The sequence below is a fragment of the Oryza glaberrima genome, chromosome 1 (genome assembly GCF_000147395.1).
Source record: "Oryza glaberrima chromosome 1, OglaRS2, whole genome shotgun sequence".
Lineage (NCBI taxonomy): Eukaryota > Viridiplantae > Streptophyta > Magnoliopsida > Poales > Poaceae > Oryza > Oryza glaberrima.
The window spans coordinates 7,298,419-7,322,648 of record NC_068326.1 but is presented as its reverse complement, the minus strand read 5'-3'; the positions used below and the strand labels follow the sequence as shown (position 1 = coordinate 7,322,648).

The window sequence follows — 24,230 nt, the reverse complement described above, 5'->3', positions numbered from 1 at the left end:
CCTCTCCACATTTTTATTTTTCCCTTTCTTCTTTTTCACCATGTATACAATTCCCTCCCTTTCTCATTATATCATGCGCCTTCATGAGACGATTTAATCACAAGAATTTTGAGTATCTTTGCTCTCGCATTTTTCATTTGTAGCCATATTACAAGCAATAGTTTATTATTTACTCGAGAAAAAAAGATGATTCAAAAGTCGTAAGTACTTAATCCATCTTCTACTCAAAAGTTTGTGAATGGATTTTTAAGATACCTTAAGAAAAATAGAATCCTTAAATTATTACAAAATAATAGTATCCGAACTTTAGTTTTTCCTTAATCTATGATACAAAATTTTTGAACAAACAATAAAAATTTTTAGCTTTGAATAATATAAGTGCCCGCACATACGCGCGGGCCACTTTTCTAGTTTTACAGTAGAAAAATATAGTACCTCTAGTATCTTCTCAAGGATGGTAAAAAAAAAATTTACCTCATGGTATTTTCTCAAGGGTTGTAAAATTACTCATTTTTATATAAGGATATGTGATTTTCTTTTAAGAGTACAAACTTGTAAACGATCTCAATTGAAATGCTAGTTTCCTAGAAGCTTTTATCCTTGTGTCACATTTGCATCATTTCTGCTTGTCTTGAAGGTTCTGACGATCAGAAAAAAAGACCTTCCTCTAGTGAGCACAAGTGATTCAAGTAAATTCTTGCCAGTCTAATTAAGGATCCACGTCGAAGACAAAGGCCGGTTGCTTCCTCTTTATGATTTGCTAAGCATTAATTAACTGATCAATTGATCCAATGACCATGACTCCATGAGTATTGTTGCTACATGGAACGTGACGTGTTCTCTTTCGTGTGTACCTGTAGGAGTACATACGTGTCGCAATGTTGATTCTGCTATCACTTGATCAATTTGAATAAAATTCGGTTCCTCGACCGCTATGCTGATTAAGAGTTTCTTCTAAAAAAATGTTGACTAATGGTAATGTCTCTAAAACAAAAGCAATAGAGCATTATTACATTATTTGTTACTAATAGTTTTTTTACGTGAAAGTGGCAAGAGTATTATTTACAGTCTTCGAGACTGTAAATGTCCGCATACATTAGAAGGAGAAGTGTGGGTTACATAGTTATTATAAGTGGACTATTACCGTCTAAATGAAAGCAACTCGCAGCGGTAAAAGCTGTATATATCAGCGCTGTATATATGCTGATTAATTGAACCATCTCTGAGAACCGTTGCCAATGACGTAGAAAACGTGTAGATACAACCAATACCGCAAGCAAACCATCACAAACGACGTGACGATCTCCGCCGCACTCGCACGTGTACCACGAGGCTTCGGCATCTCCCTCCTGCTGTGCCATTCGAGAAAACCAATTGCGGTAAAGTCTATTGCCAACATGACGGCGGTGACGGCGACGAGCCTGATGTCCAGCGTGGTTGCCTGCCGTGCCGCCAACATGAGGCGGGACAACAGCATGACGGCCATAGGCACCGAGACGTAGCACCACTCGAGCTGCTTCGGCATGTGGTCCGTAGGATAAGCGTACGTGTCCCGGAAGTACAAGAGGCCCGTAGGGAGCGCGAAGAAGACGGTGGCGTAGGATAGACCCTTGAATGAAACGCCGCCGATCACAACGCCGCCAGCTACCGCGACCGCGGCCGACACGGCCACCGCAAAGCGAATCTTGGCATCCCGGATCGCGTACCGGACGTCAACGGCGGCATGGTTGTTGGACTTTTTCATCCGCTCCTGTACTTTGCAGATTTCCCCGTACTGTCCTCTCCTGTTTAAAGCCACGCCCATGGTGCCACCGTGCGTGAGGCACCACGCGAGGGACAGGACGGCGGCCACGTCGGCGATCCAGACGACGCAGGCGGCGAAGGCGACATCGCCGCCGGCTCTTCCTTGGTTGAGCACCGTCAGCACGGCGACGGATAGCGCGACGGGGGTGGCCGTGGCGCACGTGATCATCGACAGCGGCGTGCGATCGATTGGGTACGGCGGCCGCAGGAACTCGAGCGCGTAGACGGAGAACGGGAGCAGGAAGAGGAGCGCGCCATAGCCGAGCGCGAAGGCGCGCGCCAGAGCCGCTGGAGCGCTGGCCGGGTAGGCCACCGCGGCGCCGAAGGCCGCGTAGGCCATCGACGCCGCCAGCGAGATGTCGACCGTAGTCTTGAAGCGAAGACGCATTGTTTCGATTGGATCCTCGATCGACTTGTGTATGCGTAGCGTACGTTGCAATCTATACATATATACATTCAGGCTCATTTAGGAGTGATCAGGACTTCAGGAGCGTACGTATATATAGTTCGTTTCACAATCAGTATATGGTACGTGGTATACTCGTGGTCGTGGACGACCCCAACATCTCCGTGCGTCTCGGGTTAAGATTTTCCACGGGAACAGATTCGGGCATCTAGTGGGGGCCGGCTAATCACCTCCCATCCCCTATATACTACTCTCTTCCTTCCTCCTCTCATTCTCTTCCTACTACACCATAATTTTAAAAAAAAAATAAAAAAACATAAAGTTGAAAAAATTTATGTATAGAAATACTATATATAAAAAAAATTGAATTTAAATTCAAATTTAAAACGGGTATATATGTAAACTTTTGACTTATAAACTTTGGACCTATAAACTAATATTTGAATTCAAATTTGAATCGGGTATGTAAACTTTTGACTTATAAACTTTGTGTATATAAACTTTAGGTGTATAAACTTTAGATGCATAGAAATGCTATATATAAAAAAATATTTGAATTCAAATTCAATTTGAATCGGATATAATTCAAATTCAAATTTGAATCGGGTATGTAAACTTTTGACTTATAAACTTTGGGTCTATAAACTTTAAATGTATATAAATACTATATTTAAAAATATTTGAATTCAAATTTAAATTTGAATCGGATATATAAACTTTTGATTTATAAACTTTGGGTCTCTAAACTTTAGATGTGTAAACTTGAGGTGTATAAACTTTAGGTGTATAAATTTACTAAAATAGAAAAGTAATGCGGTGCCAAAAAAAGGAAACCACATGGAGGAGAGGGGGGCCCGATAGGGGCGATAGATCGCCCCTTAGCAATCTCGCATCTAGTGGCTTTAGGATGGTTTCTAATCACTTGTGGACATTCACCCGTTTATTATATGTCAACCAAATAGTTTTAAAAAAATTTCAGAACACTTGATAAGATAGATCAATATGTAATATATCACCCCACAAGCATGTAAGTTTAAATTCAACTTCTATAAGTTGTAACAAAAATAATAAATTCAACTGCAAATATACTTATACTAATTTAGTTTTAATTGTTATTTTTGTTACAATTTATAGAAGTTGAATTTGAACTTGTATGTTTGTGAGTGATATATTACATATTGATCAATCTTATCAATTTTTTTATAATTATTTAGATGGCATATAATAAACGGGTAGACGTCCACCGTGTGATTAAAAGAGTTTCCTCTTTAGGATGGGTCTTCTTCACAGCTTCAGGTTTTATGCAAATGTCAGCTAAGGTGAGGTCGAGGCTGACGAGGCAGAGTAGTAGTATAGCTCTAGCACTTAGAGCAAGTTTAATAACGGCGCCGACTGATGGCTCCCAAAACTTACAACTCATTCAATAGATAAATAATCTACCTGACATACAATAGCAGGCTATTAGCTTTTAATTTTTTAATCATCCTATTCTCTTGTTGTAATGCTGCATGTTGCTCTCCTATTTTTCTACTGGTTGCTGTGACATGCATGGGCCCCACGACATGTAGATTTACATATGCGCGCGTGCTCAGCCGGCGACTATTTAGTCGCCCGCTTTTCTCTCTCTGCAGTTTAGCTCTCTGCCACATGTACTAAAAAGCGGGCTATTAGCTCACTATTGTACCTGCTCTTAACACGTACTTTCTTTCACCGTTAACTCGTACGGAGTATAACAAATTTATTAGTGCTATTGATTTCATGCCTCAATGGCTACTACCATAATAATCGGGTATGTCTAATGCACGAATGCTCGCTAGCGACGAACCTAGCGAACAGAAAACGACAAAAAGAAAAACGGAGCCGCAAAAAAAGGTGTTTTCCGGTTTCTCGTTTTCCTATCACGCGATGGGAAAAGATAAACTTTTCCTTTTATCGTTTTTCTGTTAGGAGGTTTGTTCATATTGGATTATTTCTTTTTTGAAAAATATCTTAGTTTTTTTTATTTCTAGTAAAATTTATGCACTAAACTTTCGAATTATAGATATAATTTCTATATAAAGTTTACATATACAAAGTCTATATATAAAAAGTATACATATACAATATATATATATATATATATATATATATATATATATAGTTTATATATTCAAAGTCCATATATATAAAGTTTACATACATAAAATCGATCTCTCTATATAGAAAGTCTATATATAGAAATTTTCCAAGAATATTATTCATTTAAAAAATTTCCCATTAGCATTTTGTTATTTCTGCACTAAACTTTCTAAATATGATGTAATTTCTATATAAAGTTTACATATGCAAAGCCTATATATACGTATATAAATTTTACATATGCAAAGCCTATATATACGTATATAAAGTTTACATATATAAAGTCTCATTATATATAGAAAGTTTCCACGGAAATTATTTGTATAGAAAATTTCCGTTAAGAAGATATTAAAATATACTATGTATAACGAAAAAAGAAATCTGAGAAATAAACAGAAGTGAAGGAAAAAAATAGAAATACTTATTATAGAAGAATCACGTAAAAGATGCAATGGATTACAGAATAATCACGTAAAAAGAAGGGAAAAAGATGAAAACGGAAGAAAATGGCGTGTCCTCCTGTTTCGCGTGTCCCTTCTGAGTTATTCGCTGGATTAGGTAACCACGAACGTTTGTGTACTACCCTTTTCGATAATAATCACATACTGTTAAGGGTGTGTTCTTTCCTTTATTTCGATTTTGCTACTTTCTTATTTACCATTAATATATTTTCCAAACTGCTAAACAGTGCATATTTTCTTAAAAAAAAACTTTCTATATAGATAGAACTTTCTTTAACAAATAGAAAACTCATTTTCAATTTTGTAATAGGTAATACATAGGGTCTAGTCAATATCTTTTTTCATAAAATTTGTTAGACATAAATATAGTATAATTCACATGTAATTACAATATAATATAAGAGAGAATATCTACTTTATTCCCTAAAGTTTCTCTGTAGGATCAGTTTAGTTCCTAACGTTTTAAATGGTTCAAAGAAATCCTTAACCATTGTCATAAGACCTAGAATAGTCCTTGGGTCCACCAAAACCATCATATGGATATGCCATGTCATCATTCATGCAAAATCTATAATAAATTATCCAATTTACCCTTACGTATATCATAGAAAAATAAATATAAGGGTGAATTAGACATAACCATAGGAAAAAAATACTTCTTTTTTCACCATTTTGAGGTATACTTTTGCTATTGCATATACCATATATTTTTTAACTTTTTCCTTTTATTTTTTATTTTCCTATGCGTAAGGGTAAATTGGACAAATCATATAGATTTTGCATAGGAAGGTGACATGGCATGTCCATGTGGCGATTTTGGTGGGACCAAGGACTATATTAGCCCACATGACAAATTTAAAGGACTTGTTTAGACAATATGAAAGATTAAGGACTAAAATAACCCATGAGTGAAATTTTAGGGACCATATTAGCTATTCTCCCATAATATAACTTGTATGTAACTTTTAAAAATCTAGCGTAACACACTGTTTTTGCAAAGCGGAGGTCGGAGGACCAAATTAATCACCTCATCCATGCATGCACTATAATTTTTCCCTTCCCAGCTTTCATGAATCTTGAAGAAAATCTATTGGTTCAAAATTATATGAAAGTTTTATATAAAAAAAGTTACAGTGTAATTACAATATGTACTTACATTTGATAAATTTGTTGGAGAAATTCTTTTCAACAAATGTATAGCAAAACCAGAACTAATTATATACTAATGTGTAAGCCTCGGTTTTCGTTTAACCATCGAAAACTATTTTGATGAAATCCTATGGTTCTTTGATTGTATCTAGGTTTTTTTTGCCAAAGACGATCTCAATTAGATCAATCTTTGTGACCTCAAAGTCTTGGTGTTTTCTTCTAAATTAAATTCATGGTATTCGAATTTTGTAGTTGAAGTCCTTGCAATTAAATCCTTTACAAAAATTAATCAACAGTCCTCCTATACTTTACTCATAAAAATGTATCACATGTACACATTCTTTTTTTATCCTCAATTTTGCTAAGATTCAACTCTTGCTTTAATCAAATCTCCTTATTCCCTACCATTTTTATCCACTAAAAAAATCAATGGCCAAATTAATTCTTTCCTATGATCCTAAAATTCGTATTAAAAAAATCCTCTCCCATATAAAAGTTCTCGTGTTCAAAATTTTGAAATTCGAATAGCATCCTAAACCACTATTCAGAGTTTTATCCTAATTCATATCCTTTATTGATCCTTTTAATTCTCTATCCATTCCATTCTTTACAAAATTTTCTCAAAAAGCAAAAATCCCTACAAATCTGTCCAGGTGCATCCAAGTTCTAAATCCAAATTAAAGGTTAGAGCAATTTTACGGTTCTTGAGGAGGTACCATAAAGTACCATTTTTTCTATTGTAAATTTGGTACCTCAGGGTACCTACCATAAGGTACCAAAATTAGTGTAAATTTTGGTACCTCATGGTACCTCCTCAAGGACCGTAGAATTGCTCTAAAGGTTATGTAAGAACCATGTTTAGGAATTGATATCCCTCAAGGAGGTATTTTATAAAATAAAAGCAAAACCTATTTTCAAGTCTCTCTATTAATCTCTCCATACCTAAATCCTCCAAAATATCAAATCTAATTCAAATGCATCCGCGCTTCAAAGTTCAACCTAATTTTCATCCCAGTTCACCATCCCCCTAGACTTATTCAAATTCAATTCAAGATCCAAACCTCATATCAAATATAAAAAAAAATCTCAAACACATATTTTCCTTAAATTTGTAATGTCTCTACCAATTCAAATATCGAATTCAAAATCAAATATCAAGTCAATCAACCAAATGTCCATTCATACAACTATCTGGAAAATCATCAAAAGATATACTACCTCCGTTTTTAATAGATGACGCCGTTGACTTTTTCTCACATGTTTGACCATTCGTCTTATTCAAAAATTTTATGCAAATGTATAAGATATAAATCACACTTAAAGTACTATGAGTGATAAAACAACTCATAACAAAATAAATTATAATTACGTAAATTTTTTGAATAAGACGAATAGTCAAACATGTGAGAAAAAGTCAACGGCGTCATCTATTAAAAAACGGAGGGAGAACTATTATACACCCGGGCTGTTCGCTTGCAGTCCTGTCCACCATCGGCGCCGTCGCGTACTGTCGCCTGCGCGTCACCGCCGCCTGCTCACCGTTCCGGCTTCCCTCGCACTCTTCTGTGCCCCCCGGCCGTCCGCTTCCCTTTGCCCCCGCTCGACATCATGCTCCTTTTCTACGCGCTTCCCGCACGTACTGATGCTTCACGGTGACCGCGCGTGGTTGCAGCCCACGCCGACGCAGCGACGCTGCCTCGTGCTCGCCGACCCACTCACCCACACAACGCGTGCGGTCGCCGGAGCAAGCCGACACCGTACGTTAGCCCACCCGCCCAAACAACGCTCGCCGCCGCCACGCGATTGCCAGCCGACGGATGGACTCAGTGATGGCGTCACAGGCGCGCGCACACAAAAAAAAAAAAAAAAAAAAAAAAAAAAAACCCTGCAACCAACACTGCGGTCCACACCAACCAACCGCCTTCTTTGTTCGTTCTCGAAGCGTGCCGCCCACGGGGAACACCACACGCCGAGTCGACAATATATAACCCACGACACAGCCGCGCGCGGCGGGAGGGGCACAAAACGTGAGCACCAAACTGATCCCCTCCTCGTCTCCACGCTCCGCTTCTCCTCCAAGCCAAATTCTGAAACACCAACCCAGATCCTTCTCTCTCTCTCTCTCTCTCTCTCTCTCTCTCTCTCTCTCTCTCCGGCCATGTCCGAGGCGGTAGATGAACAGATATCGGCGGGGAAGCAGGCGAAGCACAAGCACTGGTGGACGAGGAACCGGAAATGGATGGTCATGGCTTGCGTGCCGCACGTCGTCCGCGGCGACCGTCCGCGGGGCTTTGATTGCGGGATCAAGCTGAAAATTCCTCCGCGCGCCACCCGACTCGCCGTGCACCGGAGCATCGCGCCGCGCCTCAAGACCATCGACGACCACCCCTACTTCGTCGCCAGCACCGATCACCATGGCCGCCTCCTCCTATGCGCCAGCCAGGGGCCCGAACCGGAGCCTCCCGTCCTCGACGCCTTCTACCGTGGGCCGCTCGGCGTGCACCACGGCTTCCCCATGGCGTACTTCATCTGCGACACGCGCACCCGGAGGTGCACCCGCCTCCCCGACCGCCCCCTCCCCATCCTCCACCCCGGGAACGTTTGCCTCGTCGGCACTGCGAGCGGCGGGTTCATCGTCACCGATCTCCACCCTACGCCCGGGGACCAACAGGCTATCCTGTTCATGTACAACTCGGCTTCTGGAGTCTGGAAGGACCGTGTGGTCAACTACCCTCCGCGCGATCGTCCCTGGGGCGGCAACGGCGTCGTCGTGCACCAGATGATGATCTGGTGGGTGGATCTCTCCTACGGCCACCTCGCGGACCTCGCCTTCGACCAACTCCGCCGCGTCGTCCCCGGCATCCATCACGATCTGCGCTTCATCCCGCTCCCCGATGGCTGCGAGCTTCCACCGGGCACGGCGGACCTCGACAAGTGCCGCTGCGTGGGGCTGAGGCGCGACGATCTGCGTTACGTGCAGATCCACAAGCGCGACGGCGACCCGGCGGTCAGCATGTGGACGCTCGATCAGCTTGCCGGGACTTGGAGCTTCGACTGCGAGGCGAGCTTCAAGGCGATCTGGAACGACGAGGGCTACAGGGCGACCAAGCTGCCGCCGGAGGTCCCCACGGTGGCGCTCATCCACCCGGAGCACCCCGGCGAGGTGGCCTACTTCTTCCTGCACTCGCGGGTGTTCGGCGTCGACCTGCGCGCGTGCAGTGTCCTGGAGTGCGAGTTCTTCGCGATGCTGAATCCGCCGATGCGTTACCACTCGTCCCGATTCGTGCGTGCCTGGCGTCTCCCAGTCTCAAATTCTGGTACGTGACTGTATAATCTTGCCTGATATTTGTGTTAACTACCCCTGTGAGCTGCTAGTACTTTGGTGTCAGTCATGAATCGCGCCAAATTTGATGGAACATGCCTGTCTTGGCTCTTAATTAAGCAAGCAAATTTGCTCAAAAAAAAACATGCAAATGGAACACCTAATTAAGGATTCACTTAGCTAGGCCTAGTCAACATTCACTCTGTGATATAAGTAGCTAGCTTTACAACTTCATGTTCATGCACGCGGTTGATGGTATTACTCTGTCTAGTGTTCTTAAATTTTTGGAGCGATAAGTTTCACTGAATTTACTATATGGCACTTTGCAGTTCACAGTTTTGCAAGTTCTTTCTTGCGGATTAAGAACTCATTGCGACATATAATGATATAGTACTTCGGTGAATGCTATATTCAATTTTCCAACCCAGTCTTGCCCTGTGTTAGTGTTCATATATATGCTGGTCATGTCTTTGTTTTAATGATCAGTAGCTGCAAGATTCTCTATCGTCATATTAATTATCATATCGTGGTACAAATTTCCTTTTTTGTCAGTTTTAATTCGTGTTTAGTCAGCCAAGCACAAAGTAATCTGCTTATGCATTTTGTTTGGACCGAGTACAAAGGCAGTTTAAACCTGAATGTAGGGATAATGTCACAACTACTTCCAAGTTTGACATGATACTCTTATATAATCAAGCTTCACGTACGTACGTATGTATTGTGTAGGTTTAAGGAGTTCATCCACAAACAATCTAATGAAGATTTTTTTTTTCAAGATACTTGAACATTGGAATCATTTTTCAACTCTGCACATGCTTGTTTTATGACAAGATGCATTTTCTTACCTAGTAGCAATAAAATCCTGCTAACTGCTTGTGAACTCTTTAAGGTGATTAAGTAAATATAAATAAGAGTAATGGAAATGTTGAATTAACATTTCCATCTGTTTGCTTGTCTTGAAGCTTCTAACAATCAGAAAAAAGGTACTTACGCGCCCAGCGAACGAGGGATCCGCGCGTCTTAATTAGACAAAGGTGAACATATTCAAGTATATCACGCTTTTTTTTTTTTGAAGACTTAAGTATGTCACGCTACTCTCATATATTAAGCCTCATGTACATAGCATTATCTAACTTAAGGGAATTTGTGAGGCAATAGTTTGCAGTGTTTATTTTCTAAAATATAGTTTATAGTGCTAGCTTCAGTCAAGAAAATTAATTTTTAAAGATACTTTGACGAGGTACCACACCTCTCGGTACCTCTTCAATCAAGAAAGTTTGTAGGTATTTGAGGAGGTAACTACAGATGCATGTGAACCATTTTATTTTAGATAAGGACGTGTGAAAGTTTTTTAGATAACAAACAACGTGTAAACTACCTTAGTAATTAGTGTAAATAACTCTCGATTAAACTACACATGCATGAAAGTTTTTTCCCCTAAAAATTGATATTAGTTTCATGGAAGTAAATTTACCTTGTTGTAACATTTCCATCATTTGTGCATGTTTTGAAGGTTATGACGATTAAAAGGGGGAAAAAAAAGGTGCTCCTCCGTTGAGTACGAGGAATTCAGCTAAGTCTAGCTCACCGGCCGGTCATGACTTTGTCCTGATGATTTGCTGATCGTTGAACAAATGATCTAATGACCATGAGTATCGTTAAGTGGAACATTTATGCATTCTGTATTTCGTGGACCTATGTTGGGATATTTCATAGCACCATTTGTTTTTCCTAAATGTAGATTGTCAATCGTCTTAAATTTGTTGGTTTTTCGATTGTTTGCATCTAATCTCTTGGAAAGCTGCAACGATGCTGTCCGAATCCCCGTTGCGAGATCTCTCTCTCTCTCTCTCTCTCTCTCTCTCTCTCTCTCTCTCTCTCGGATTATCATCGTAGTATCGTGCAACTGCAGTATGCAGATCCATTATCGACAAGTCTGGGTGATAGATTGCCACTTGCTCAAGAGAATTATGCCCAATTAATTGTTGCTATGTCCAGAGGGGTGCAAGCGGGGCGGGCAACCGGACCTTTTTTTTTTCCATTTATTTCACTTCTAGTTCATTTTTTTAAAAAAAATTATATTACCATAAAAAAATAGACTAACAAACGGGTTTTTATGTGGGTAGTAGAACTATCCACTTACATCCTTATGTCGGAAACGTTAGATCTGGTGCAGCGTGTTGATGTCACAAACATCCCCCCTCCAGTACGGGAGACGCGCTGATCATTTCAGCGTCACATGCTGCGATGGGCTCGGCGCGGCGCGTTGGTCCGTCTTTGAACCATCACGCAGTTGCAGCGGTGCAAGGAGAAGAGCTTGATCAGCCGATCTATCCGTGCCCGTGCGCGCATTTTTCGCCGTGGCGTAGGTACGTACTACTCACGTTGTCACGCGTGCGCCTCAGCGGCGCTGTCCCTCGTACTCGTTCATTGGTGCGCGCGGGGTTCCAAACGAGTGCACGACGCCATCTCACAAAGCTGCAACCAACTGCGTTCTCTGTACTTTCAGTTCGAAACGAAACAGATCGTGTACGGCCGTGTCTCATGTCGTCCACGGACGCCATCTCACAAGCTGCAAACCACCACGCCACGCACGCTGAGTCGCCACTATATAAGTACACGAGTGACGGGGACAGCCGCAGCACAAAACGTGACCACCAAACTGCCGGAAAATTCTTTTCGCCCCTTCTCCACGCTCCGCGCACACGCCTCTCCAACGACCCAAACCCACGCTTGCAATGGATGATGACGTGGCGGCGTGGAAGCGGTGGAAGGGGCAGTGGGTGACGGAGGACGGGAGCGAGCTATGGATGGTCCTCGCTTGCGTGCCACACGTCGTCCAGGACGGCTACTTCAAGCCGGGATTCGACAACGGGTTCAAGTTCCGCTTACCCCCGGGCGCCACCCGCCTCGTCGTGCACCGGAGCATCGCCCCGCGCCGCAAGACCATCGACGACCACCCCTACGTCGCCGGCGGCGACTGCCATGGCCGCCTCCTCCTCTGCGCCACGCAGGGGCCCGAACCGGAGCCGCCCGTCCTGGACGGCTTCTACCATCGTCGGCCGCTCGGCGACGGCGATCACCGCCATGGCTTGCTCCCCAAGGCGTACTTCATCTGCGACACGCGCACGCACAAGTCCACCCGCCTCCCCGACCCCGGCCTCCCCATCCTCCACCCCGGCAACGCCTGCCTCGCCAGCATCTCGCGCGACGCCTACCTCGTCGCCGATCTCCACCCCACGGTCGTCGGCGCCGACCACGCCACGCTGCTCCTGTACTCCTCTGCCTCTGGAGCCTGGAGCAACCTGGAGCTCAACTACCCGCCGCGCGACCGTCCATGGGGCGGCAACGGCGTGGTGGTGTGGCCCAAGGAGATCTGGTGGGTGGATCTCTCGTACGGCTTCCTCGCCTTGGATCTCAGCGTCGCCCACCGTGAGCTGCGCTTCGTCCCGCTCCCGGTCGGCCGCGAGCTGCCACCGGGCACGGGCGGCCGGGACCTCGAGAAGAGCCGGTGCGTGGGGTTGAACTTCGGCGAGCTGCGGTACGTGGAGATCGACGAGCGCGACGGCGTCGACCCGATCGTCAGCATGTGGACGCTGCTCGACGAGGATGCCGGGACGTGGAGCTTCGACTGCGAGGCGAGCTTCAAGGCGATCTGGGCCGACGAGGGTTACAAGGCGACCAAGCTGCCGCCGGATATCCCCACGGTGGCGCTCATCCACCCGGAGCACCCCGGCGATGTGGCCTACTTCTTCCTGCACTCGCGGCTGTTCGGCGTGCATCTGGGCCAGTGCAGGGTCCTGGAGTGGCAGTTCTTCGAGATGCTGCACCCGCCGATGGCTTACCACTCGTCCCGATTCGTGCGTCTTTGGAAGAACATTCCGGCCTTCCGGTGCTAGGTGCTAGCTTCTGGTGAGTTTGTTGCATAATCGTGCCTGATTTTTTGTGGGGGGTTTACTACTCGATCTTGAGCAACTGAGTCGGCAAATTTGATGGAACACGTATGTCTTCAGCAAGCGAATTAACTGCCAAAGAATTCACCTAGATAGTATGCCTCCTGTTGGCAATGGCGGGAGAGATGCGCTCTGATGTGCTAACACTAAACACTGTAACTGCATTCAGAATAGGTTGACCGGATTACTTCATCCATTGTTCTTCATTTCTGAATTTTTAACGTTCACTGTCTTGCAATGTGTTACTGCTCATATGCATGCTCATCATGGCTGTTTTATTGATCAGTAGTTGCACCAGCATCCTTGATGATCATACTCGCATCTTTTTTTTCTCTAGTCTATATTGATACTGAATTTCAAGTTTGATGTTCATTGATCTTTGCTCTGTTCAAGTGCACTTCCATGGGAAAAAATTCTGGTGTACTGTTCCTCACAAAAAAAAAGAAGTGGTGTAATGTTCCTCTCAAAAGGAAAAAAAAGTTATTGGCTATCTATCTATTATATTATTAAAGGAATAGAAAAAGGAGCCCCCACGTTCGCTCTCATGGCCTAGAAATTCTCACATTAATCGGAGAAAAAGAAAAAGCAGAGTCCATATAGATATACAATTTAAAAATAGCTGAAATTCGGAATTAAAAAATAAGGAATATTAGAAGAGGAGACTAGAGTCCATATATAAATACAATTTAGAAATAGCTGAAATTTGGAATTAAAAAATAAGAAATATTAGAAGAGGAGACTAGAGTCCATATAAAGAAATACAATTTAGAAAGAGCTGAAATTCGGAATTAAAAATAAGGAATATTAGAAGTAGAATATAGAGTCCATATAGAAATACAATTAGGAAAGAACTGAAATTCTCGGAATTAAAAATAAGAAATATTAGAAGTAGAATATATAGTCCATATAGAAATACAATTAGGAAATAACTGAAATTCAGAATTAAAAATAAGAAATATTAGAAGTAGAGTACAGAGTCCATATAGAAATACAATTAAGAAAAAAAATAGAAATTCGGAATTAAAAAATAAGAAATATTAGAAGTAGAGTATAGAGTCCATATAGGAATTTAAAACAAAATAAAATTTGAAATAAACATAATATAATTAAAAGTAGAGTTTAGAGTCCGTATAAAAATACAATTTACAAATAACTAAAATTTGAAATTAAGAAAAACATGGGAAGAAGAGCTTAAAGTAACTGAAATTCGAAATTAAAAATTAAAGAATATTGAAAGATGAGTTTAGAGTCCACATAGAAATACAATTAGAAATAATAAAAATTCAGAAATAAAAATAAATAATATTGGAAGAAGAGCATATAGTCTATATAGAAATACAATTTACAGAAAATTCGAAATTAAAAAAAATATATTAAAAGACGAGTCTAGAGTCTATATAGGAATATATATAATTTAAATAAGGAATATTAGAAGTAGAGTATAGAGTCCATATAGAAATACAATTATGAAGTAATAAAAATTTGGAATTAAAAATAAGGAATATTAGAAGTAGAGTATAGAGTACATATAGAAATACAATTAAGAAAAAAAATAGAAATTCGGAATTAAAAAAATAAGGAATATTAGAAGTAGAGTACAGTGTCCATATAGAAATACAATTAAGAAAAAAATCAAAATTCAGAATTAAAAAATAAGGAATATTAGAAGTAGAGTATAGAGTCCATATAGGAAATTAAAACTAACTAAAATTTGAAATAAACATAATAGAATTAAAAGTAGAGTTTAGAGTCCGTATAAAAATACAATTTACAAATAACTAAAATTCGAAATTAAGAAAAACATGGGAAGAAGAGTTTAAAGTCAATATAGGATTACAATTTAAAAGTAACTGAAATTCGAAATTAAAAATTAAAGAATATTGAAAGATGAGTTTAGAGTCCACATAGAAATACAATTATAAATAATAAAAATTCAAAAATAAAAATAAATAATATTGGAAGAAGAGCATAGAGTCTATATAGAAATACATTTTACAGAAAATTCGGAAATAAAAAAAGAAATATTAAATGACGAGTCTAGAGCCCATATAGGAATATATATAATTTACAAATAACTAAAATTTGATATTAAAAATAATTAATAACTAACGCGTATATAAAATACAATATGAATATTACACATTAGTAGTTTGTAAAGTTATTGCAAAATTTAAAATTATGTTGTCATTTTAATATATTTGAATAATATAATGAGAAAACATATATACTATTATATGAGAGAAAATATAATGATGCTAGCTGCGCAATCTGCGCGGGCCACCATGCTAGTTATATTATTAAAGAAATAGAAAAGGAGCCTCCACGTTCGCTCTCATAGCCTAGAAATTCTCACATTAATCAGAGAAAAAGAAAAAGCAGAGTCCATAGAGAAATATAATTTAGAAATAGCTAAAATTCGGAATTAAAAAATAAGGAATATTAAAAGAGGATACTAGAGTCCATATAAAGAAATACAATTTAGAAAGAGCTGAAATTCGGAATTAAAAATAAGGAATATTAGAAGTAGAATATAGAGTCCATATAGAAATACAATTAGGAAAGAACTGAAATTCTCGGAATTAAAAATAAGAAATATTAGAAGTAGAATATAGAGTCCATATAGAAATACAATTAGGAAATAATTGAAATTCGGAATTAAAAATAAGAAATATTAAAAGTAGAGTACAGAGTCCATATAGAAATACAATTAGGAAATAATAGAAATTTGGAATTAAAAATAGGGAATATTAGAAGTAGAGTATAGAGTCCATATAGAAATACAATTAGGAAATAATAGAAATTTGGAATTAAAAATAAGGAATATTAGAAGTAGAGTATAGAGTTCATATAGAAATTTAAAATTAACTAAAATTCAGAATAAATATAATAAAATTAAAAGTAGAGTTTAGAGTTCGTATAAAAATAAAATTTATAAATAACTAAAATTCAAAATTAGAAAGAAACATGGGAAGAAGAGTCTAAAGTTAATATAAAAATACAATTTCGAAGTAGGTGAAATCAAAATTAAAAATCAATGAATATTGAAAGATGAGTTTAGAGTTCACATAGAAATGCAATTAGAAATAATAAAATTTCAGAGTTAAAAATAAATAATACTGGAAGAAGAGCCTAGACTCTATATAGAAATACAATTTACAGATAATGAAAATTCGGAATTAAAAAAAAAGAAATATTGAAAGACGAGTCTAGAGTCCATATAAGAATATAATTTACAAAAAACTAAAATTTGATATTAAAAATAATTAATAACTAACACATATATAAAATACAATATGAATATTACACATTAGTAGTTTTGTAAAGTTAGTATAAAATTTAAAATTATGTTTTTATTTTAATATATTTGAATAATATATTGAAAAAACATATATGCTATTATATGAGAGAAAATATAATGATGCTAGCCGCGTAATCTAAGCGGGCCACCATGCTAGTTCTTGGTTAAAACAAATGCACAGCACATACCGGTCAGATTACATGACTGAGTTGTTTGGTCAAATTTTATGTGTATTTTTCTTGACATTTTCTTGGGTACATTTGAAATGCTCATTATTTTCCTAATAAATTAGTACTACTAGTTTGCCTTCGTATAGTTGGACAATGAATCTGTTCCCAGTTTACATTTCTTATTTTTATACGGAGTACTTATAATAAAAAAAGGAGTACTACTGGAGTATATGCTGCATGTCCGAACAATAAGCGACACTGAATCTGTTGCATGTCCGAATCTTGGTTTGTTTGACTGGAAGGTGGCATATGCCACTCCCTCATTCCCCCAAAAAAATATAATTAGTGGCATATAATCTTGGTTAGATTCCTGGTTAATCTGGTTAGATTCCTGTCCAAATTCGTTGTGCTAAATTATGTCTCATTTCATACTGGGTTAAGTTTTTTTTAGAATGGAAAGAGTACTCCTTAGTCTTAGAATGAATTGATCTAGTATCGGATATAACATATCCTAATATAATGAATTTGGACAGATTCATGTACTTGTACAGATTCATAATATTATAATATGTCATATTCTGTAATAGATTAACTTATTTTCGAATAAATGTAGTACTCTACTAGTACTTCATTTTTCATTCAGATGTGACCGATAACAAATATATAATAGGGCTCATTAACACCTACAGTAAAAAAAATATTCTCTCTGTTCCAAAATATAGCAACCGAATTGGATGGAACATATTCTGATACACGGACTCTGTCTAGATGCATTGTACTGATATATCTCATCTAATGACGGGAGTAACTCCTAGCTAGTAGTATTAATTTGGATATGCATATATCTAATTTCAAAAATTTCAAAACTAGGACTGATTCTTTTTATATATGGAAGATATAAGAAGTTGGAACACAGTTAGCCCAAGAGAGATGAACATGTATGCAGAAAGAATAAATTCGATTATTTAAGTTTAAGAAGACATAATTTAATGGTTTGGGTTAGTCCAACGGCCCAACCATGAAAGAAACGGGATGCATGCTGTAGAAACAGCATCTCGCCAATGCGGTGGACCCACACGGCGTCACGGCCAAACCTGTAGAAACGCTCTCTAGTCGACTCCAAAGGCGAGTACTCCACATACATACGGAGTAGTATGCAGCACACAGTGCGTAGGCGTAGCAGCGTCGCCCTCCAGCTTGATCGATCGGCTAGGTCACATGAACTGACGCACTGTGCATTAGGTGGAGCATCGTCCAACCGGGGGAGTTACGGCTTTACCGCGCACGGCGAATCACGTGTGCGCGGGCGTACAACCGCTACGCGGCCGCGCGCGAAACGGCGATCGCGCGGGCAGCTAGCCCGCACGGCGTTCATGGCGAAAAACGTCTCAAATCAAGCCCACGGTGCGTTGCGTGCGTACGTCGGTGTGGCAATGACACCTCCCGGGCCGGCTGCACGCGCGCGTGCCGCGCGGCCTGCGAGGTGGCCTACGCCTGCGCCCGTCTCTGTGCCACGGGCCGCTCGCGAGTCCGCGGTTGCCGACGCCGCCGCGCGCGTGCTTGCCGGACCATGTCGCCACCGTCGCCTGCCCCGCCCGTCCGTCCAGGATGTCGTCCGGATTCGTACGCGTCTAGGAATGGGAGAGCAGATTAAATTTTCAGGCATTCAGGCACCTAGATAAGCAGAGTAGACTGTGTTCGGGATGCAAGTTAAAACCCGTTTGGACCTATATATTACATACGATAAGTTTAGTGTTCTAAAAATACATGTTGGGAGTTTGAGGATATAGATGATACACCTGCATAAGTTTAGAGAGAACACCCATGTATTTCACTCTTTGCAAAACTCTCTCATTTGTTAGCTAAGTGGAATTATTGTCTATTATTTCATGCATTGCATGGTTTAATGGGGAAACTGGTTTAGGCCTGGTTTAGTTCCTAACTTTTTCTTCAAACTTTCAACTTTTCCATCACATTATTCCTACACACACAAACTTCTAACTTTTCCATTACATCGTTCCAATTTTAATCAAACTTCTAATTTTGACGTGAACTAAACACACCATTAATCCCTCAAGGTTTGTTCGAATACACCATTAAATTCTTAAATAAAATCTTAAAATGTTCACACCATTAGCAGAATATGGAAATGGCAATAAAAAAATTAAGCTTGAACTCAAATCATACATCAAGAAGGAAAAAAATGCAAATCCTACAAATCCAAAATAGTAATGGTAGTACTAGTCAGGCAGTCACTTTAGAATATGTTCTTTTCCTCAATGTGTTAGATCGATTTTGAACTTGATTTTGGTAAACTGATATATACATCATTATACTCTATATTATTAATTTTTGAAACTTTTTTACAACCATTTTGTATCGAATCTGAGACAAAAATATATATACAAGTGGAAATCTCCTCGAGAGATTAATTCATATCCCGGTTCACTGTGTAACTAATTCGTTATGTCATGCGAGTGCCAGCATTCCAAATTTTCAACTGCTGGATCACTAAGAGTCGCGATTAAGTAATTAAGTTGGGTATGTCGTGGTGGTGCGTCGTGGTGCCACTGCCATTTAATTTGCAGAATCGAGTGCACACGGTGTGCTCCTCGCCGTACGTCCCGATACTTTAGCCGTGTTTACCCTTTTTTCATCCTGAGAAGGGAATTCCACAGGTTCGCGTTTCGAGCAAATCTTTTTCTTGTCAAAGGCTGCCATGGAGATGACAGGTGAACAAGGCTGGGCAAGTTGCCCACTACCCGTTCCGATGCTACGATTGCTAGTATTGAGAATTTGAGATTGCACAAGGCGACCGTGCTACCAAACTCAAAACGTCCATCAAATCAACACACAAAAAAATGTGAAACAAATTATAAGACGTGCAACACTACGACTAGTAGCACCACACACATACACAAAAAAAAAACTCAAAATATGATGCCACATGAAGTACGAAAAAGAAAAAAATATACTAGAAAAGACAAATTCCTTCTCCAAAGAGAGCTCAAAAAGGTATTTGTCCCCTTTTTTTTTCAACTTCCAGTCCACATCCTTTGCTTCACCATCCCAACAAAAATCTGGCCGTGATCAATCTCTGCCGCGGTGAGAAGAAAAGCAGAAGTCCTGCAAAGCCAACAAAGCTCTAGTGCAGCACAGCACCAAGGCCAAGCCAAACCATGGAAGGTACGGAGTAGTTCTATGGGAAGGGCTCCGTTTTGTCCGTGTATGGAGAAAAGCGCTCGAAGGACCTGCGCCCCTGCAACTCTGCAAGCTTCAAGCCCTGCCCCTCCTGCACACTCCACCCTGCACAGGTCCTTTATCCAATGTCAGAGAGGATTCTCTTCCCCTGTGCAACTTCTACACATGGCTTGCTGCTGTGCATACTGTACTGGTGGTGTACAGTACTGTATAGGAGTAGCAAGCCACTCTCTACACATGGCTTGCTTCTACACATGCTTGTTTTCCCTTGTTCACCTCTACCGCGTACAGAGTACAGAGGTACTAGGACACGAAAACATAAAATTACGACAGGAAAATAATTCATTAGTTCATATTTAATGAATTTTAATTATTATGAACTTGAAAATTGATTTATCTAATATTTTAAAACAACTTATACGGACCTGTTTGGCACAGCTCCAGCTAGAGGTGTAAGTGGGTTAGCCACGAACCCACTTGTAGGTCAAAATAATCGGGTTCGCGGCTTATTTTAGCCTATAAGTGGGTTTCGCGGGTTAGCCACTTACACCCCTAGCTCTAGCTCCAGCTCCACCCATCCTGGAGCTACAGCTCAGCCAAATAGTTTCAGCTCCACCAAAACTGGGAACGGAGCTAGGTGAAACTCTCTCACAAAATGAACTAGAGTTGTAAAGCTAGGTTTAGGGCTTTAGGCAGCTCCACAACTCCACTCCAGACTCAACTCCTGAAGCTAAATTTAGGAGTTAGAATTATACCAAACAGGCACTACATACAAAGTTTTCGCACGAAGTCTATCGTGGAGCGGTTTAAAATGTGTTAACGGAAATCAAAATAAAATTTGTATCTTAATTAGAAAAAAGGGGGTCAGAGTATGTATAAGGGCTAGGTTGAAGAATTTTAGTCCTATAAAAGTTTTCCTACATAGCCATTTGGATCGAAGGAATAACTATCCAAAAATCGTATGAAATACCTTTGAATTGGCTCAAAACATAGGAGTTATCGAGGAATTCCAATATAAGCTCCAACCTCATGGATAAATATTTTGTCTATATCTCTTTTAATTATGTGTTTTTTCATACGCTCCATCAAATAGTTATTTCTATATTTTTTTCAAAATGTAGAATAAAAGATGTTAGAGCACTCTAATCAGGGGTATTTCCCATGCATCTTGAAAATCCACAGTTTTAAAGAAGCTCTAATTTAAGTAGAGCACCGCTACTAGTCACACAATTTTGATTTCCATGTATTTACTACTCGTATTCAGCTCTTTCCTGTCTGGTCAAGGGAGCACTAGGCGCAGAGGAAGGGAGAAAAAGCAGCGCGGAGAAAGGGAGAAAAAGCAGCGAGCGATACGTGATCACGGAGACGACGACTACGGCCGAGAGATCCTCTCAACTCCCGAAACCCGACACGCGGCACCGATCGATCGATCGATCGATCGTTACGGCTCGGATCATTATTTGGCCACGCTCCACGACGCGAGGAGAGAATCCCGAGGACTCGACGCGCCGCGATGTTCAAACTACAAAGGCTGCTGCTGCTGCGCCTCTGCACCACCTCCACCTCCACGCCTCCACACGGTATCACCACTTCCGCCGCCGTTGCCGCCGCCGCAGCCGCCGCGGCATACGCGTACGCGGAACCGCTAGGCCTCACCCGCGCGCCCTTCTCCTCCTCCGCCTCGTCGCCAGCCGAGACGATGGCGTCCGCGTCGCCGCCGCCGTCGACGTGGGTGATCCTGGGCAGCATCCCGCGCGTCTGCGGCGCCGACGAGAAGGGGGCCGGGGGCGGGATCCCTGCGGGCGCCGATCTCTCCCTCGCGCTCAAGGCGCCCCCGCGCGTCTCGCTGCTCACCATCCCTTCGCGGATCTTCCCGAACGCCACCACGTCCGACAACTTCCCCAGCGTCATGGCCGCCGACCCCTCCGGCCTCCTCCTCCTCCACGCCGACCAGGGCCGCGCCAAGGGCCCCACCGTCATCGACCGCCCCGGCCGTCAGGAGTTCATGTGGCGCCAGTTCGTCCCGGGCTACTTCGTCCTCGACGCCGCCACGGCCACCGCGGTCGCTCTCCCCGACCCGGAGCTCGTCATGCACATGGGCCACATGGGACTCCTCGCCTCCCCCGACGGCGGCGGCCGCTACGTGGTCGCCGAGCTCCAGCCCATCCTCCACGCCGACCACGCCACGCTCCTCTGCTTCTCCTCCGACGTCGGCGAGTGGGTCGAGAAGGAGGTCGCCTACCCGTTCCCTCCCCGGCAGTTGGCCCCCAACGGCGCCGTCTCGCACTCCGGGAGGCTCTGGTTCGTCGACCTCTCCTGGTGCCTCATCACCTGCGACCCCTTCGCCCCCGCGCCGGCGCTGCGCTTCGTTCCTCTCCCGCCGGGCAAGGAGCTGAGGTGCAGGGAAGCTTGGGGAGTGCTCGACAAGTACCGCTGCGTGAGGGTGAGCGCCGGCAAGCTGCGGTTCGTGGACATGTACAAGGCGACCGCTCCCCATCAGCGCGGTCCTCACAAGATCAGCGTGTGGACGCTGGCCGATCCGGACTCCGAGGAGTGGACACTGGAGCACGAGGCGAGCTTCGCCGAGATCTGGGCCGACGACAGCTACAAGGCGACCGGGCTGCCAGACAAGATCCCCGTGCTCGCGCTCATCCACCCCGAGAACCCGGACGTGGTCTACTTCTTCCTGGAGGAGCACCTCTTCGGCGTCGACGTGCGCGCGCGCAAGGTTGTGGGGTGTGAGGTCTACGAGCTGGTCGCGCCGCCGAGCGAGGTCCTCGCTACTCGCTTCGTCCGCGCTTGGGAGCTGCCACCGGCGCTCTCCTCAGGTAATGACCACGGTCACCACGCATCCTGGCATCTGAGGTGCATATTTCTGGATGAATTACAATCCCATTTGTGTACTTGACAACAATGTGTTGATTTATTGCTTATGCACCTTGATCACTCCATTGATATCTTGTTCATTCATTCTTTTAAAGTTATCATCGCTCTCATATGGCTTTTGTGCATTGTAAATTTGTGATGTATTTTGCTGTAGCACATCATTCCATTCAGATGTAGTATCTGCATAAGCCTGTTGCATAAATGTGGGGTCATGTGTTATTCCATCCAGATGGAGTATGATTTTGCACAGTGTCCGAAAATCATACCCTTTCTTACATTCTGTTTTCTAGAAGTGATACTTCTTAATGTTGATGCTTCTGTTTCTGTCAATAGTATTGTTATCTTGATTATACAGAAAATGACATCTGAACTCGATAGCCACTGCTATTTTCTTGTTTGGTCTCTACAACCATCTCTCACGCCATGTATTTCGTCACACACTTTGTGGCCTGTGCCATCCAAATAGTAACTGTAGATGTGTTTTCATTTTATATTGTTTGATCAGTTACAAAGTCTAGATAAATTTGTCTGAGTGCCCACCAGTATTACTAATATCTTGTGCCAAATTTTCTTTGATCCAGGTTCGAACTGAGTACTGACCATATGATGTTTTGTGAAGGTCTGGTATGGTAAACTCTGCATCGATGGCTGGTTTTTTGACAATGGTGGGGGTCCTAGTGTGCTCAGTAACTTATGCTGTTTTTTGTTCATCAGTTGGTGAAATGTTAGGTAGAATTTGGAATATCTTGCAATGCCTTTTATATCTATTAGTTGTATCCTTACTTTCATGGATGAAGAACTGTAATCCAAATGTACGCTTGGAATTGTAATGCCATGACTCTTTCAGTAATTCCTGCAGCTTGTCATCCATACAGATTATTTGATGCAGTACTGTTACGCTTGGAATTGTAATGCTATGTGAGGTTATTAACTTATTACCATCTCATGTATGCTAAGCTATATTACTTGGCTAATTTGTGTCTTTGGATGGAACAATATTGTCTCTTGAGTTACTTCAAGCGATGCGCTTTCAGAGTTTCAGTGCCCTAAAGGCTAAAGCTGCAATGCTGTTACGCTCTCTTGAGTGTGGTTCTATTGCTTTCGTGCGTTTGGTGATCCATGCTATAGCTTACACTGCTCTATGAACTTCACCCTATTTTCTCAGCTAAACTTGCTTATGAGACGCTTGCTTCTGGTTGTCATGTGTATACATTAATACTGATTCAATTTTCATTTGCTTTTCGAAGTCCATTTTTCAGTAGTCCTCATGGCTTGTAGGTTTTCAGCTGCTTTCTGCTAAGTACATCGATGGAGTTTTGGACAGTGAAACAGTTTTTCGGGTACAGTTTAATTTTACAACTAGGAAAAAAATCGGTGTTCGTAAACATATTCAAATTTCGTTGGACATTCTGAAGACGATTCTAGTTTTATCTCTTTCAAGTCGTAAAGTCTGAAACTCTGAA

General features: G+C 41.7%; 3 protein-coding genes across 4 annotated transcripts; all 3 read left to right on the top strand.

Moving 5' to 3' along the window:
- Positions 1-8,095: 8,095 nt before the first annotated feature.
- On the top strand, positions 8,096-10,965 carry LOC127781553 (uncharacterized). Its single transcript, XM_052308554.1, has 3 exons — positions 8,096-9,254; positions 10,222-10,293; positions 10,773-10,965. Exons 1-2 carry the CDS (start codon positions 8,096-8,098, stop codon positions 10,281-10,283), a joined length of 1,221 nt encoding a protein of 406 aa, XP_052164514.1. The 3' UTR covers positions 10,284-10,293; positions 10,773-10,965.
- Positions 10,966-11,997: 1,032 nt separating this feature from the next.
- Positions 11,998-13,158, top strand: LOC127759288 (uncharacterized). Its single transcript, XM_052283969.1, has one exon. The coding sequence runs from the start codon at positions 11,998-12,000 to the stop codon at positions 13,156-13,158; it is 1,161 nt and encodes a 386-aa protein (XP_052139929.1).
- Positions 13,159-21,394: 8,236 nt separating this feature from the next.
- On the top strand, positions 21,395-23,715 carry LOC127760036 (uncharacterized). Of its 2 annotated transcripts, none has more exons than XM_052284243.1 (2): positions 21,395-22,709; positions 23,387-23,715. In XM_052284243.1, the coding sequence occupies exons 1-2, from the start codon at positions 21,395-21,397 to the stop codon at positions 23,398-23,400; spliced, it is 1,329 nt and encodes a 442-aa protein (XP_052140203.1). In that variant the 3' UTR covers positions 23,401-23,715. The 2 variants fall into 2 exon arrangements, with proteins under 2 accessions (XP_052140203.1, XP_052140204.1); XM_052284244.1 differs by having other exon boundaries at positions 23,349-23,714.
- Positions 23,716-24,230: the final 515 nt, after the last annotated feature.

Excerpts from the sequence above, each read along its gene's own strand:
- LOC127781553 (XM_052308554.1), top strand. The coding sequence starts at position 8,096 with ATGTCCGAGGCGGTAGATGAACAGATATCGGCGGGGAAGCAGGCGAAG. Across the intron at positions 9,255-10,221 it reads TCTCCCAGTCTCAAATTCTG|CTTCTAACAATCAGAAAAAA; the intron begins GTACGTGACTGT and ends CTTGTCTTGAAG.
- LOC127759288 (XM_052283969.1), top strand. The coding sequence starts at position 11,998 with ATGGATGATGACGTGGCGGCGTGGAAGCGGTGGAAGGGGCAGTGGGTG.
- LOC127760036 (XM_052284243.1), top strand. The coding sequence starts at position 21,395 with ATGTTCAAACTACAAAGGCTGCTGCTGCTGCGCCTCTGCACCACCTCC.